The sequence below is a fragment of the Malania oleifera genome, chromosome 4, assembly GCF_029873635.1.
Source record: "Malania oleifera isolate guangnan ecotype guangnan chromosome 4, ASM2987363v1, whole genome shotgun sequence".
Taxonomy (NCBI): Eukaryota; Viridiplantae; Streptophyta; class Magnoliopsida; order Santalales; family Ximeniaceae; genus Malania; species Malania oleifera.
The window spans coordinates 114418603-114436287 of NC_080420.1; the positions used below are offsets into that span (position 1 = coordinate 114418603).

General features: G+C 39.1%; 1 protein-coding gene across 1 annotated transcript in view; it reads left to right on the forward strand.

Annotated features, from left to right (window-relative positions):
• Window positions 1-17685, forward strand: part of LOC131152699 (uncharacterized) — a 74306-nt gene that overhangs the window by 23272 nt on the left and 33349 nt on the right. The window contains exon 3 of the mRNA XM_058104507.1: window positions 15028-15141. Within this exon, the coding sequence (XP_057960490.1) occupies window positions 15028-15141 (114 nt within the window). The remainder of the gene's footprint in view (window positions 1-15027; window positions 15142-17685) is intronic.

A 17685-nucleotide genomic window follows, 5' to 3' on the forward strand; every position in this document is an offset into this window, starting at 1 on the left:
CCATTAATTGACCTGGGAAGCGAAAGAAACACGATGGTGCTTTCCTAACTGAGAAGACCTGTAATCGAGACTGGACACAAAACTCAAACTAAGCACAAGACATTTTAACTTTTCCAATGAAGGATGACCCAAGCGGCAATGAAATTGGAAAGGTGTGGCAGCAGTAGTGCAAGCAGTAGAAGGAGATAGCGGCTCAAAGTGATAGAGTCCACCAACTTCACGCCCTCCACCAATCGTCTTCCTTGTCTTCAAATCCTGAATAACCACAAAATTAGGGAAGAATTTCACTGAACAATTCATGGATTTAGTAATTTTGCTAATGGACATAATATTGAAAGGAAATTTGGGAATATATAAAACCAAAGGAAGAGAAATAGAAGAAGTGGAATTTACAGTCCCAATTCCCTTGATTGTAGTAGTAAATCCATTAGCACGAGTAACATAAGGTAAATTTGTAGAATATTGAAGAGTGGAGAAAAAGCTAGGTATATTTGTGATATGATCAGTGGCAGTGGAGTCTATGACCCAAGGACTAGGACGAGAAGTATTGGATTACAGGCATACTGTGTGCTTACCGAATTGGGCAAGGGATGCAATGGGAAGTGAAGCTTGTTGTGACACTTGATATTGTTGGAACTTGGAATACTCTTCCTCTGACATAAAATAGTACGTTGCCCCCCACTCGACCCCAAAGATGAGGAGTCGGTGGTGGCTGCATTGGCTGCCCCCAAAGGTATGAAGTCTGTGGTGGCTGCATTGGCAACACGTCAAGGTTTGCTATTAAGATCCCAACACTGCTCAATAGTATGATTATTCCGTCCACAATGAGTGCACTTGCGAGGAGTATCTCTGCCTCGTCTGTCTCTACCACTACAACTACTTTAACCATAGCGATAACTTTTGCGGTTGTTTGGTAGAGAACTAGAATCACTGCGTGTAGAAAAGGCTATGCTCTCAGAGCCAGATGCAAGAACAGGAGAATGTGGGCAAAAGGGAGCACGAAGAGCACGAGAATAAACATCAGCAAATGATGGCAGCTTAACACTTCTGAGTATCTGTGACCGAACTGCTTCAAACTCAGGTCCCAATCCTGCTAGAACACGAAATACTGTCATATGCTCCCTATGCTTCTGCATCTTACGAATGTTTGCAGTTATAGGTTGCATGACATTAAGCTTTTCATGAATACGCTTCATCTCTCCAAAATAATCTGCAATGCTCCTACCTCCTTGTTGTAACTGAAAGTACTCTTGGGATAAATCATACATACATGTAATGTTACAGGAGTAAAGAAGGTTGACATAATCCCAAATCTCCTTGCACGTATCTAGATGCATATGTATTCGTGCAATCTGTGGCTTCATCGAGTTCCATAAGAGGGAAACAATCAAGGCATCTTCCTGAACCCACACGCCTTTTCTATTATCATCAAAAGACTCAGATTGGAGCAAGTGGTTAGATTTCCCTAATCCTGCTAAATAAATCTGAACAACTTTAGACCATTGAACATAGTTATTTCCATCCAACTTTTGAGTTGTTATTTGCAGCAACGATGTAGGAAACAAATTTTGGGATTCATAGATTCCATCCCAACATTGACAAATCAGCAATCAACCCAAAAACAAGAAGAACAATCAAAACTAATCAAGACAATCACAAACTATGTGAAGCACCGACACAACGATGGATGAGGGGAACAACTCACCGATGGATATAGTGCTCATATAGCACTCACAAACAGCAACCACACCAAAAACAAGAAGAACAATTAATAACCGGAACAAACACAAACCATGTGAAGCACCGACGCAACCAAAGACAAGGTGAATAACTCACTGACGGATATAGCACTGCCACAGCCTCACAACTGAACATACAAACGCTGCCACGACTCAAAAAAACTCATAAGGAAGCCTTCACAAACCCTGAACAGAATTTAATGAAACACTGCGGGTGCATGGTCGAAAAAGGTTGAATTTTTGAGCAAAAAACTGGCCTAACAGCTTGATAAAATAGTCTAAAGAAGAAATCGGAGCATGGCAGAAGAAAAAAAAAACGAAAAAAGTGGCCAGAATGGCTCTCACGCGCTGGTGTATGGGGTGCCCTCCGGCGATGGGGTTTTGTGTGGTGGGTCATCAGGCGGGTCTGATTATGGGTATATGGTTTGTTTTGTAATTTAGTATGGAATGGAGGTGGATTAGGGAAGAACAGCCGCGGGAATGGTGTTTTCTGGCGACGATTGAGGGAAATAGAGTTTAGATAGGATCATGCTCTGATGCTATGTTAAAATTTGAATAAAAATGAATGGCCTAACTTGAAGGTAGGTCTCTCTCTCTCTCTCTCTCTCTATTTATTATACAAATTTAAATACATTCTAATGACAATAATACCCTTACTCACTCTCTCTAATTAACATACTAACACACTCAATAATAATAATAATACTAAAGGACATATATAACCTCTAATAGTGTACCTACTGTATACTCCTTTATTTTCTAAAAAACCCCATTGAATTTCTCTATTTACTCTATCATAGGCTTTCTCTAGGTCAATAAAAACCATATGCAAGTCCATCTTCTTTTCCCTAAATTTTTATCATCAATCTTTTTGAAAGATAAATAACTTTTGTTGTCGATCTCCAAGCAAAAACCAAAATTTATTCTTTGGGACCCTTGTTTCTACTCTTATTCTTTGTTCAATTACCCTTTCCCACAGTTTCATCATATGACTCAGTAAGTTCAATTCTGCGCTAGTTACTACAATTTTGAATATCACCATTTTTCTTTCTTTCTGCGGATTCACTTTTTTTTTCTATTAAAAAATCAGCCCTTTGTCTTTGCGTTTTCATATCGAGAATTCTATGCAGATGAAGAGATGTCAAAGGGACTTCTTACTTCTTTTTTGTATATAGGTATTGATGTGTTTTTCCTCCATTCATCTGACATTTTCTTGATTTTAATAATAGTGTTAAAATAGATTCATTAACCATATACTTCCATTATCCCCTAGACACTTCTAAACTATAATTGTGATTTTATTCGGTCTTTTAGATTGCCTATGTTTCATCTTTTTTAAAGCTATCTTAATTTAAGTGACTCTAATTTTGTGAATAAAGCTCTGATTTTTAGTTTTCTCTTTTGTCACTTCTAAGTTTAAGCTTTCAATATGCTTTTCATTAAACAACTTATTAAAGTAGCTTCGCCACCTCTCTTTAATGCTTTCTTCTTTAACCAAGACATTATCATCCTCATCCTTTATACATTTACATTACCTAAGTCTGTGCACTTTCTTTCTCCTGCTCTAGCAAGTGTATATATGCCTCTTTCCCCTTCTTTTGTATCTGGCCTAGTATATAAATTATTGTTAATGGTTATTTAGTCATTTAGCATTATTATTAATTGTTAGAGTTTGGTTTGTAATAAGTGTAAGTTATTAAGGGTATTATAGTCATTCCTATTGTCTTTGACATATATTATAAATAGAGGGAGAGACCTATCGTTGAGTTTAGGTCTTTCATTTTACCCAATTATTCAACGTGGTATCAGAGCATGATTCTGAAGCCTAAACCCTAAGTGTTACCACCACCATCAAATTGAAGCCAAAAACTCAAAATCCGCTCCATGTCTGTCATCATAGAATATTTTTTCAACGATACTAGGACCCTAGAAAACAGCTAGCCGCAGCAGAAAGTCAGACCAGTTGCTGGAATTTTCTGGGCGACACTGCCAGTTCGAGAACATCAAATCCACTATAGATTTGTCAAAATTAACACCATTGTCACCTGCAGACATTGCCGATCTCCCTCCGCTCCCCACTAAAATCCCACCACCAGGCAGTGTCTCATGCGCCCTCACATGACGGATGAAGGCTGCCTGGGCTGACCCCATGCGCGGGTGCGTGAAGCCACTTTCAGGCATGGTTTTGAACTGAAATGATCCAGCAGTGATCCAATGTCTCTATTAACATGCTTTTGAAGTTTTTCGTGATGTTTTTTTCCAAAAATCTCATCTTTTTTTAATTGATCAAGTGCGGCACCCAAGGAATGGTTTTTGATGCTTCGTGAAGCAGTGGTAATTCATTAGTTGTTGTTCGGTGTTAGCAACAGTCATTGGTGACTTTCTTGGAGCAGTGAAAGTGCTCATAATCTGGTATGGCAGTGTTATATAAGTTAGTTAGTGTTTTCTCCATGGTAGTTTCAATGGTTCACTTCCCCAATGGTTTCAGTGCTGTGAATTGCTTTCTTGGGGCTGTGTCTGAGTTTCTTAGTGCTGTGGCAGTCTTGCACTGATTTATTTGTGACTTGTTCATGGTTGTTCACCTTGTTCGTGGTTGTTCCGATTGTTCCAACAATTAATATTATGGTCATTGGTCTGAGTTTGTGAATGTTGGGATGGAGTTTGCAAATCCCAAAAGTATGGTTCCTTTGTTAATCAATTGTTTGAGTGAACCGCATACTATGACTATATAAGAGGAGAAGTATTCAAGGTTTCTACAGTATCGGTTGATCTTCTCACATTGCATCTTTTGCCCAGAAAGGTAATCCTATTGTCTGTATGTCATCTGGTATCCTTCCTACTAGTCCTTGGGTTATCAATTTTTCTGCCACTGACCATATAACAGGTGCAACCAACTTATTTTTTGATCTCTAATATCCTAAAAATCTACCTCAAGTTACCCTTGCTGATGGGTCCACTATTGCTGTTAAAGGGATAGGAACAGTAAATCCTACTCCTTCTGTCTCTTTTTTTTCTGCTTTATATACATTCCTAAATTTTATTTCAATCTCATGTCAGTTAGTAAGCTTACAAATTCATTAAATTGTTTTGTCACATTCTTTCCTGATTTTGTAGTCATTTAGGATCTGAAGACGAGAAAGAAAATTGGCACAGGACGTGAGGCTTGTGGACTTTACTACTTTGAGTAGTTAGTAAGCTTACGAAGTCATTAAATTGTTTTGTCACATTCTTTCCTGATTTTGTAGTTATTTAGGATTTGAAGATGAGAAAGAAAATTGGCACATTACGTGAGGCTTGTGGACTTTACTACTTTGAGTCGCCTTCTCCACCCATTGCTTGCATAGTTGCAGCTACACCATTTCAAATCCATTGTCGCCTTGGTCATCCGTCTTTGGGCAAGTTGAACTAGCTAGTTCCTACATTGAATTTTGTGTCTAATCTTGAGTTTGAATCTTGTCAATTGGGCAAGCATCATCATGTTCCCTTTGCTTCCCGGGTTGACAAACAAGTGGTTAGTCCTTTCATGCTATTCCATTCCACTATTTGGGGTCCTAGTTGTGTCACATCAAAGTTGGGGTTCGGCATTTGTTACATTTGCTGATGAGTCGATGACTACTCTAGGATGACTTGGTTATATTTAATGATAGATAGTTTCGAGTTTTTTGATATCTTTTGTGCCAGTTCCCAAATAAGGAGTCAATTTGATATGCAAGTCAGGATACTTAGTAGTAATAATGCTAAGGAGTACTTTAGTACCCAATTCAGTACTTATATGACTAGCTCTGGTATGATCCATCAGTCCTTTTGTGCCCATACTCCACAACAAAATGGGGTTGCAAAACGGAAAAACAAACATATTCTTGTAATCATTCGTACCCTATTGTATCAAATGAATGTCCCCGAAGTTTTTTGGAGTGATGCTGTGCTCACAGCTTGCCCCCTCATTAATAAAATGCCATTCTCTGTCCTTGGTGGTAAAATCTCATATTCAGTTATCTTCCCTACGACTCCTTTGTTCTCCCTTCCTCCTCGTATATTTAGTTGTGTATCTTTTGTCCATCAGTTAACTCCAGGAATGGATAAGTTGGATCCTCATGCTATCAAATGTATCTTTTTGGACTATTCCTATACTCAAAAAGGATATCAATGTTGTAGTCCTACTTTACATCGATTTTTTGTCTCTACTAATGTCACCTTCTTTGAGTCTACACCATACTACTTTAATTCCTTGAATTCTGTTGACCTTAATGAGTCTTTTCCTCTGCCTTTCCTTCCAAATCCAAACCTAGTATCTATGCCTAATCCTCTTACATTTTCACCTAGTTTGAGTCCTTCTCGTTGCTTGGATCATCCCAATTTGTAGGTATACACACGGAGAATCAAGGAGGAAGTGCCTCCTCTAGCTTCTACTACGTGCCTCTAGTTCCCTCGTCAGATGATCTTATTTCCCATGATGTTGATCCTTATATAGCTGTTCCAAAAGGTAAACGCACTTGTACCCAACATCCGATCTCTAATTTTGTTTGTTATGATTTCTTATCACACTCTTATTACTGTTTTGTTAGTACTATGTCTTCCGTTGCACTTCGAAAATTTATTTCTGAAGCCCTAGCCCATTCTGGATGGAGGACAGCAGTGGTTGAAGAGATGCGTGCACTACATGATAATGATACTTGGGATTTGGTACCTCTTCCTCCTGATAAGTCTGTGGTTGGTTGTTGCTGGGGGTACACTGTGGAAGTCAATCTTGATGGTTCTGTGGTTTGTTTGAAGGCCTGCTTTGTTGCTAAGGGGCATACTCAGGTGTATGGTTTAGATTATTCAGACACATTCTCTCTGGTCACTAAAATTGTCTCAGTACATTTTTTTATTTCTTTAGCCACCACTTGTCATTGACCTCTACATCAGTTAGATGTGAAGAATTCTTTACTACTTGGTGATCACCGCTTGTCATTGACCTCTACATCAGTTAAATGTAAAGAATGCTTTCCTACATGGTGATCTTCATGAGGAGGTACATGTGGAGTAACCACCTAGATTTGTTGCTTAGGGGGAGTTAGGCTCAGTATGTTGACTTAAGAAATAATTTTATGGATTAAAACAATCTCCAAAGCATGGTTTGGCCGTTTTAGTGTTGTAGTACTTGATTTTAGTCTTCATCGGTGTGTAGTAGATCACTCTTCTTTTTATCGTCGTACTCCATCTAGAAGGATTTTGCTTATTGTGCATGTGGATGACATTGTGATCATTGGTGATGATGATCAAGGCATCCAAGACTAATAGATTTTCCTACGTAATAAGTTTCAGACCAAGGACTTGGGACCATTGAAGTGCTTCTTGGGAATAGAAGTATCGAAATATCGCATATGAATTGTATTGTTATAGAAAAATTATGTTCTTGATCTTTTAGATGAGATGGGGCTGTTGGGATCCAAACCTGTGGATACACCCATGGATCCCAATAGTAAGTTAGTGCCAGATATGGGTGATTTGTTGCCTAACCCAGTGTCACGGTCTGCCTTTTTCACACCGTTGTGAAGGGCCGTGCGGCGCTAGCTAAAGCACTCTTGCTTAACTAGCCAGCCTTTTGTTTACCAACATTCATCCACGAAGCACTTGCATTAACATTCAATCAGATAGCAGCGGAAATAATAATCAATTCATGAAAGCCGTGGCAACCAAGCAGTAAATATTGAAGCAAACGTAATTCATTAACAAATCCTCCGTTGACATGTTGTACTTAGCGAGGGAGGCAAGTAGGCTAAGCACGTTGACAATTGCTAGTGAGTTTTACAATGATTGATGAACACTCACCCTCCCCTAAAGAGCTTTCTAGGCCATTCTCACTCTGACACTAGGAAACATCAAAGTGACCGAGGAGTCATACTGCCTTATTTGGCTTACAATGAAATAAATACTAGAAAATAACCCTACACTAGTATTTACATGATGGAAACCCATCCCAAACACACGAGATAAGCGGTCATAGGCAAGCATAATGCCCTGAACAAGCTTAGCCCGTGACATTCTCCCCCACTTATGCGGTCGACGTCCTCGTAGACTTTTGGCGATAGGTACACTTCAACTTTGTCCACGAATGGCTTCAAATCTTCCGCAGAAATCCAGCTGATTTCTTTGTCCTCAAGGCACTTCCACTTCACTAGGAACTTCTGCCGCTTCTTCCTTGAGGATATGAGCTTTCTGTCTGCAAGGATCTCTTTAACATTCTGTCTGTCAGGTTGCATTGTCTTCAACTCTGCGCTGTTTGACTGACTTCTGCTCAGGTTGTTGGTGTTGGCGTTGAATGGCTTGAGGCAGTTGACATGAGACTGCGGTCTTCTCTCTTGATCTGCCCACTTCTTCATTTGCTCAAAAGCTTTCTCCAGATAGGCTTGGGCAAACTTTGCATTCTGTCTCCCTTCACTGGTGAAGATGTACGCCCTGGGACTCTTTCGTCTGTACGGCTTGCCCACTGTGTGAGGTAACAGCGGCAGCTGGCCTGTAACAAGAAGGGCTCTTGTTGGTTATTGAGCGCCTTTGGGCGTTGCCACAGAACGGAGCCACATCAAGTAGTTGCACGCCATTCTTCTGGTTGTCGTTGACACAATGGCACAAGTACTCATCTAGTAGCTCTCTGAATCTCTTCATCTGTTCGTCTGTCTGTTGATGATAACTCGAAGAGATGTCAAGATGTGACCTGAATATCCTGAAAAACTCTGTTAAGAAGTTGTCAGTGAACATTAAATCTTGGTCACAAATAATAACTTGGGGAACACCCCAATGTTTCACAATAGTCACAAGGAACAATTGTGTCGTCCCCTCTGCCGAACAGTACTTTGGTGCGGCCATGAAAGTACCATACTTCTTCCGCTCCCCCTTGTCTTGTTGGCAAGTGAGACAAGTTTTGGTATAATCAACCACATCATCCCGCGTGTGCGGCCAATAATACCTCCCCAGTAGTCCTGTCATTGGAGTCATTCTCCGCGAATACCCCTTAACGAACTTCCTGTAGAAACTAGTAAGGCCAAGAAAGGAACGCAACTCCTTCACTGTCGTGGGGATCTTCCGTTCTTGAATCATCCTTACCTTCTCCATACCCCTCCAGATACGACCTTGTTCAACGACTTGACCAAGGAATTTGTTGCTCAGCCGAGCGAAAGAGAAATTCTTCTTCTTCAAATTCAGACTGTTTCCCTTCAGCCTGTCGAACACCTTCCGTAGATGCTCTTCATGTTTTCTCTGAAACGACACCGATGCTCCCAATGGTGTTTTGGAAGGGCGAACACATCCCGCTTCCACTTCATCAAGCTCTATTATCTCAAGAGGCGCAATCCGACATGGCCCTTTAGCAGGTGGTTTCACTTCTGATAACAACTTGATCTCTTGCTCCACAGTCCGTCGTGAAGGCAAATTTTGAGGCAGCTTATCCGGCAACACCTCCTTATCCTCATCCAACACCGCTTGGATGGTCGTAGGCTCCAGCTCTTGGCCTACTTCTTTGTCTACCACCACCGTGGCTAGACGTGTCTGCTCACCCTGACCCAATCCCCTGACCCAATCCTTCATTGAGTTGTATGGCTGAAAGGGACTTCCCTTCGTCTCCTTTCGTTGCAACGACTTGCACCATGCACGAGTGATCTCCCATCAGACACAGGGAACCAGCCGAAGGCATCAGCACTGCCCTCGTCCCCATTAGGAACTCCATTCCTAGAATGACTGGATAGTCATCCAATGGCACCGGTGTGAAATTCGCATGACCTTCCCACTGTCCAAGCTTTATAACCACTTGCTTGGCTACTCCCAGAGTAGGCTGGGCTACAGAGTTAACTGCTTTCACGCGTCCTGTATCCTTCTCTAAGGATAAGTTGAGTCTTCCTGCTTCCAACTGCGAAACAAAATTATGAGTAGCTCCCGTATCCACCATAGCGCGAGTACTCTTCCCAATTATCCTCAAGTCCACAAACATTAACCCTTTTGCTCGTGTAACTTTCGGTGTTTTTGCTTGCTTTTCCAATGCGTTCACCAACCGCACTGAACCCACCCTCGGGGCATCATCCTCTTCCCCATCGTCTTCCACTGCTGTTCTACAATGGAAGCCTGTAAGGCATTAAGTGATGCTTTGTGAGGGCACTCAAAAACTCTATGAGGACCTCGACACAAGAAACACTCAATTTTACTCTTCCCCTTTCCATTGGGTGTGTTGAACTTTTGAGACGACGAAGCTTCCTGTGAGGTTGATGATTTAGGGTCGGCTCCCCCACTCTTGGGTTTGCCATTCTTGAAAGACTTTCCACTGTTTCCCTCTCCGCCAAACCATTTGGACGAAGCGGTCTCATCACCAGCGTAGTCTGTCAAGCGTTCTGCAGCCGCTTGTGCAGTTGACAAGTCTTGAACCCTTTGTCTATGAAGTTCAGTTCTTGCCCACGGTTTCATCCCCTCTAGAAAATAGAACAATTTGTCCTTCTCCGACATATCCCGAATATCCAACATTAAAGCAGAAAATTGTTTCACATATTCACTGATTGACCCCGTATGCTTGAGATCTCTCAGTTTTCTCCTTGCATTATACTCAACGTTCTCAGGAAAGAATTGGGCCTTGAGCTCTCTCCTCAAGTCTGCCCAACTATCAATCACACAGTTTCCATTTTCAATTTCTCTGTACTTGGTACGCCACCACAGTTTGGCATCACCAACCAAGTACATGGTCGCAGTATTCACCTTTGCCTGTTCTGAGGCCATCCTCACAACGCGAAAGTACTGCTCCACATCAAACAAGAAGTTCTCTAACTCCTTGGCATCTCGGGCACCCCTATACGTCCTGGGTTCTGGCACCTTGGTCTTGCTGACTCTCGGAGTGTTGGAGTTCCCCATAGCAAGAACCATCACATTTACCTTTGCATCCAGATCTGCCATCCGGGCTTGCAAAGTTTCCACAGTATGGCGAAAGTCCTCTGACATGTCGCCTATCAAACCTGCTTGATGTTTTTGTGATCCCCTCACTTCATCAACAAGTTCCCTCATCTGGGCCACCTCCGCGGCCATAGTGTTGGTTGTTTCCTCAACCTGTGCTTCCTGCACGCTGATCCTCTCAGCATTGTTTGGTGCCATGGTCACTTACCAAAGCTTTCCAAACCCAACAACGAAGGCAATCGAATTCACGTAGCAACTCAACCTTGGGCTCTCACCAAGTGTCACCGACTTGGCTCTGATACCAAATGTCACGGTCCGCCTTTTTCACACCGTTGTGAAGGGCCGTGTGGCGCTAGCTAAAGCACTTTTGCTTAACTAGCCAGCCTTTTGTTTACCAACATTCATCCACGAAGCACTTTCATTAACATTCAATCAGATAGCAGCGGAAATAATAATCAATTCATGAAAGCCGTGGCAACCAAGCAGTAAATATTGAAGCAAACGTAATTCATTAACAAATCCTCCGTTGACATATTGTACTTAGCGAGGGAGGCAAGTAGGCTAAGCACGTTGACAATTGCTAGTGAGTTTTACAATGATTGATGAACACTCACCCTCCCCTAAAGAGCTTTCTAGGCCATTCTCACTTTGGCACTAGGAAACATCAAAGTGACCGAGGAGTCATACTACCTTATTTGGCTTACAATGAAATAAATACTAGAAAATAACCCTACACTAGTATTTACATGATGGAAACCCATCCCAAACACACGAGATAAGCGGTCATAGGCAAGCATAATGCCCTGAACAAGCTTAGCCCGTGACACCCAGGTCGGTGTAGGAGACTTGTTGGAAAGTTGAATTATCTCACAGTCACCTGACCAGATATATCCTCTGCAACAAGTGTTGTGAGTCAGTTTCTCGATTCCCTGAGAACAAGTCACTGGGATGCAGTAATTCGCATTTTGAGATATCTTAAAGGTGCACTAGGGAAAGGTCTCTTATTTCAGGATTAGAGTCACACTCATATTCAGGGATATAAAACGCAGATTGGGTTGGGTCACCTTTCTATAGAAGATCTACAACGGGGTATTGTATCTTTTTCAGTGGTAATTTGGTGTCTTGGAAAAGTACGAAACAAACTGTGGTGGCTAGGTCGAGTGTTGAATTAGCATATAGGGCTAAGGCGCACACTACATGTGAACTTGTTTGGCTGAAGAACATGTTGAAAGATCTAAGTTTTTCACATTCTTAGCCCATGGAGTTGATGTGTGATAATTGAGCTGTTATTCATATTGCCTCCAACCCTGTCTTCCATGAGCAGACAAAGCACATTGAAGTTGATTGTCATTTTATTCGAGAGTAACTTGTACATAAGCTCATTACAACCACTCATGTGAAGCTTGAGTTTGAGCTTGCTGATTTGTTCACTAAAGCCTTTGGAGGTGCTCATGTGAAATTCATTTGTAACGAGCCAGGAGCATATGATATATGCTCTATGCTCCTAGCTTTAGGGGGAGTGCTAATGGTTATTTAGTCATTTAGTGTTATTATTAATTGTTAGAATTTGGTTTGTAATAAGTGTAAGTTAGTAAGCGTATTGTGGTCATTCCTATTGTACTTGACATATATTATAAATAGAGGGAGAAAACTATCATTTGGTTTAGGTCTTCCATTTTACCCCATTATTCAACAATTATCATAAGCATATTTAGCTTCACTAATGGCCTTTTTTGCATTTTTTTTGGACTCTTTATGCTTTTCAAGGTTTTCCATGTTTCTACAATTTTTTCCATGTTTTATACCAAATTCTTTTTTTCTTTACGGTTTTTTGAATATCTTGATCTCGCCACTAACTTTCTTTACTACCCGAGAATCTTCCTCTAGATTCACCTAAAATCTCTTTTGCTATCTTTTTAATAGAGCTAGCCATCTTATTTTATAAAGTTCTTGCATCTATGTTAATCCCTATTGTCCAATCATCCTCTTTGTTCATTTTATCTTTAAGTTTTAATATATTTTGTCGCTTTAGGTTCCACCACCTAATTCTCTTGTGTTGATTTATGTTGCTCTTTCTCTTTCATTTTTAGTATATATATATATATATATATATATATATATATATATATAATATTAAAATTTTATGTTGTGTAGTCAAACTTTCACTTAGGATAACTTTACAATCCTTACATGATAAACAATCTCCCCTCCTAGTTAAGAAAAAAAATCTATTTGACTTTCATTTTGTCCACTCTTGAAGGTTATTAAGCGTTCTTCTCTTTCTCAAAGCAGGTATTCCTTATAGCAAGATCATATGACATGGCAAAATCTAAGATCTTGTCATCCGAGTCACTTTTATTTCCATATCCATGGACTCCATAGATTCTCTTATAAACTTTACTATCCTTTCCAATGTGTCCATTCAAGTCAGCTCCTATGAATGTCTTTTCAAGCCTTGGTATCCTTTGTATAATAGTATCGACATCTTCTCAAAATTATCTTTTAAGGTTTTCTGCTAGGTCTAGTTGGGGAGCATATGCGCTAATGGCATTTAATATCTCTTAGCCTAGAGCTATCTTGACTTTTATCATTCTATCCCTTCCCTTTTAACATTTACCATACTGTCGTTTAGGTCTTTGTCAACAAGGATTTCCACCCCATTTTTATGTTTTCTTGTCTACTGTACCAAAGCTTAAACCCAAAATTTTCATTTCTCTAGCTTTCTTACCCACTTAGTCCCTTGATGGAAGATTATGCTAATTTTTTTTTTAATCATTGTGTCAACTATCTCCATGCTTTTACCTATAAGTGTTCCTATATTCCAAGTTACTAAGGGGCCATCTGGTATCATTGTCAAAAAGTATGAAAACGAAAACTAGAAATGAAAACTAAAACAAGAAAAAAAAAAAAAAAACTAAAAATTGGAAACCAGCAACCTATTCGATTAACATTCTTAGAGCTAATAAAAATTTAAAGCTTGATTAAACAAATGCTCATTTTTTTTCCTTGAATCAAATAATAATTACAAGACATGATTAAAATAATAAAACTACAAAGTAATATATATAAAAAATACTATAATAAAAATAAAAATAAAAATAAAAATTATTATAATCATTTTACTTAATTATTATATTTCAAAATTTACTTTTTAAGAACAATAATACATGACAATTGAAATATAGTAAAAATAGTTTTTAACCAACTTTTATTATTTTTAATTTTTTTTTTTGAAATTTTATGAGCATTTTTAATTATATTTTTAATTATTTTAATCTTTTAATTTTTATTTGGGCAAAAGACATTGACCTCCCTTGAGGTTTAACAAAAAGACAATGACCGCCCTTGAGGTTTCAAAAATTCCAAGGACCTACTCTTGAGGTTTCAAGAATTCTAAGGACCTTCCTTGAGGTTTGCCAAAAAGACACAAACCTCCTCTTACATTTACAAAAAGACAAGTTTTTGTAAATGTAAGGGGAGGTTTGTGTCTTTTTGCCAAGCCTTAGGGGAGGTTTGTGGCATTTTTAAAACCTAAGGGGAGGTCTCTGGTGGAGGTCTTTGTCTTTTCGCCAAACCTCAGGGGAGGCGAGTGTCTTTTGCCCTTTTAGTTTTAATTAAAAGTATGCATAAAATGGATGATCTAATCCAAAAAAGTTAATTCTGGATACTAAAATATTCAAGCAACAGGTTGTTAAAACAACTGAAAATCATAAAATCTAATTTTCAGTTTTTTTCACAAATAGATGACAATAGAAAGAGAAAATTAGCAACATAAACAAATACGTTTTCATAATCTATTTCTTCACTAGACAGAAACTAAAACAGAAAACCAAAAACAGAAATGTTACCGAATATGCCCTAATCTAACTCTAACTTCTTATCCCTCTCCAATCTAGAAAGACTCAGCATAGGCCACCTTCGCCCATTTTTTGCTACCCCTGGGTAGTATAAGTACACTGCTACACCTGGCCTAGCCCAACTTTTACAGGTGCTAAATACAGGTTACTGCATATATGCTTATTCCATTCTTTATATTTTAGATTTATAGTCTCCAGGAGTTCATCCATCTAACGTCCTCAAATTACATTTACTTATATATATATATATATATATATATATATATATATATGTTGTTTCCTTGTTGCTCAACATTGCAGTCCATGTAACATATTTGCATGGCCGTCCTATAAATTTTTTCTTTTATATTTAGAGTATTATATAATCACACATGCCCTATGCAATTCTGTTTCACCCAACTTTCTTTAACTCTATGTATCACCTCTTCATATTTTTCTCCTTCCACTTGCATAATAGATTCAATGTAACTATGTGTTTCAGTTGTTTATTTGGCTTAGTTTTTTCTTGCATTTTTTTACAGGTTGAGCTCCTAATCCCACAGTTGCAGTTTCTTGATGAAGAAGGTGCCCAAAGTGAGCTTTGGGAACTATCAAGGATTTTCTTGGATACAGTTATTGAAGAAACAGGATGTCAGGTTAGTTTTGATGTAAAGCACAAGACTGGAACTTATTAGTGTCCTAATTCATGTTGAAAGAGAGAGTATTTCAATAGGTACTAACTAGAAGGAAAAACATAATATCATGGTCTACTTATATCACCATGGATACCCATGAACACCAATTTCTATCTTGCCTTCTCATCACAATCTCTACATTATTTTTGCAGACGAGAATATTTTATTCTATAAAGTAGGCAGTGTGGGTGGGGGTATTTTTGTTCTTCATGTCCTTTTACTAGTAATACATAAAGAGGCCTGGAGCTGTATGTAAGCTCCAAGGGACTGTCAACTTGGCTTCTCCTTCTAATCACTCTTTTTTTTTCCCCTCGCTTTTTAGCACTAAATGCTGTATTTTCATCATTGAAATTTAATTTATTTCAGATTTGCAACATTGTACCATAGCACTAAAGGCCTGTTCACCCGTGGAGAACAATTTTATATTCCATTTCCATTTCTCTAATGAATTACAAAAATGCCTTTACAATTTTTCAAGATCTTTATTAAAAATGGCTGAAAATAAAGGGTTTGTTTAGTTGTCAAAATAGTTCTCATTTTTCATTTGTAGATTTCAAAATAATTAAACAAAATTTTCCTTTTTTCTCAAATTTTCAAAATTTATATAGGATATCAGATCTAGAAAGCAATGAAAAGATGTTTTCCAACTTTCCTGTACTAATTTAGAAAATTGGAACAAGGTGGCATTTTTGTAATTATTCAAAAATTTGGAAGTTAAAAATAAAACTATTTTTGACAAGTGAGCAGTGCCAACACTTTTTCATTGTTTCCCAACTTTGTTATACCAATATTGAGAACTAAATTTCTATAATTTTTTGAAATCTGAAAATGAAAATTGAAAACTGTTCTCCTAAACTTCTCTAAACCTGATTAATGTGTCCTTATTGCAGCTGCTTCTCTTCCTCTCTTCCTTCGTTTCCCTTGTAGATTCTTAAAAATAGAGATCTCTTTTTTGATTTGAGAGTCACCTAGGCTTTCTTGTCCTTCTCATCTTAACTATGAGCAACTCTTGTGGGAGTGCCGCACATGGTAGTTTGATGATGTAAAGACAGGCACATACTGTTTTTGTGGATTGCTGTTGCTGTTCTGGTGCTTCCTTTGACGTTGTCGCATGATGATGTTGGTATAATGTTGTGAGTGTACGTAGTCTCTTTGTCATGCCTGCATATGCTCCTAGCTGCTGACATTTTTGTTGAGTGTCTGCACTGCTGTTTAAGCGCCTGTGGTTCTTAGCTGCGGCCTGCTCTATTTGCATGCTCAAAGCCAATTTTAGAAGGATTAATGAAAGTCTATTTCATGTCTCTGACTCCTCCTAGGATACTGTAACTTTAATCTTGTAGTTGTAGCTGCCTCTTGAAGTTCTGGACCTTCGAAGTTCAGGAGGGCTGTTTTGTGCTTCTATGCACTGCCCAATTCTGCATTGTTGCCGTACAGTTCATCCATAGTACTGGAGTTTACTGACTGTGGATAAAAGTAATGCTTATATTGTTATTGTGCAAATCATAGCCATCAACCTGGTTATATTCTCCAACTACTTGTTGTGGTCTCAGTAGTGTGAGTGTATATTAACGCAAAAGGGCAGTCCAAAGATTATGAAGATTGGATGGAGGAGAATGGCGCATTTCTTGTGTGGTTGTGGAATAGCATGGATCCATGAATTGCTGTGAATGTGATGTTTCATAGAACAGCCAAAGCCTTATGAGATGAAGCCAAACCCATGTTTCTGACTTGTATGAGAGGTTTTTCATATATGACCAAGAATGTAGGTCCATGAGCGAGTGTTATAGCACTTTCAAAGGTAAGTAGGAGGAACTTAATATCTATGAACTAATTAGTTTCAACATTAAGATGATTAAGAGGCAACAATCAGAGTTCTTGGCTGCCAAATTTTTGTCTGGGTTGAGTCTTGAGCTCATTCATGATCAGATTCTTACTAGTGAATCCATACAATCCATGATTGAGGCATATGCTAGAGCTCATTACCAAAGATGGTTCTCATTCCTCTTCTTAAGTGTCTTCTCGTGATAGTTCAAGGTCGACATCGCCTATAACCGTCATAAAAGAAGTGGTGGAGGACGAGGATGAGGGATGGCGGTCATGGCAGAGGTAGTGTATTAGGACGGGGAGTTCGTTGTGGCAATACTTGCATTTGCACATATTATGGCAGGGAAAACCATACTATAACTGTTGGGATTTCCACTAGGAAATCGAATTAGGAAAATAAGTCGTGCCGATGGAGGTTCTACCGTGAACACTTCAAGTGCACCTTGTCACTCTATGGGGAAGTTGAGTATATTATCGATTGTGTGTCTCAAGAGGAGTGCAACAATCTTGTTCACATGGTCCAAACTCCAAACTTAGTGTCCTATGACAGCCCATTTAGATATAGTTGAGTTTCTTGGCTCTTCATCCTCTTCACCGTGGGTTATGGATTTTGGTGCCTCCTCCCATATGAGAGGTGGTCTGAATTTATTTCAATCTTTGAAACCCAATTCTTTACACTCC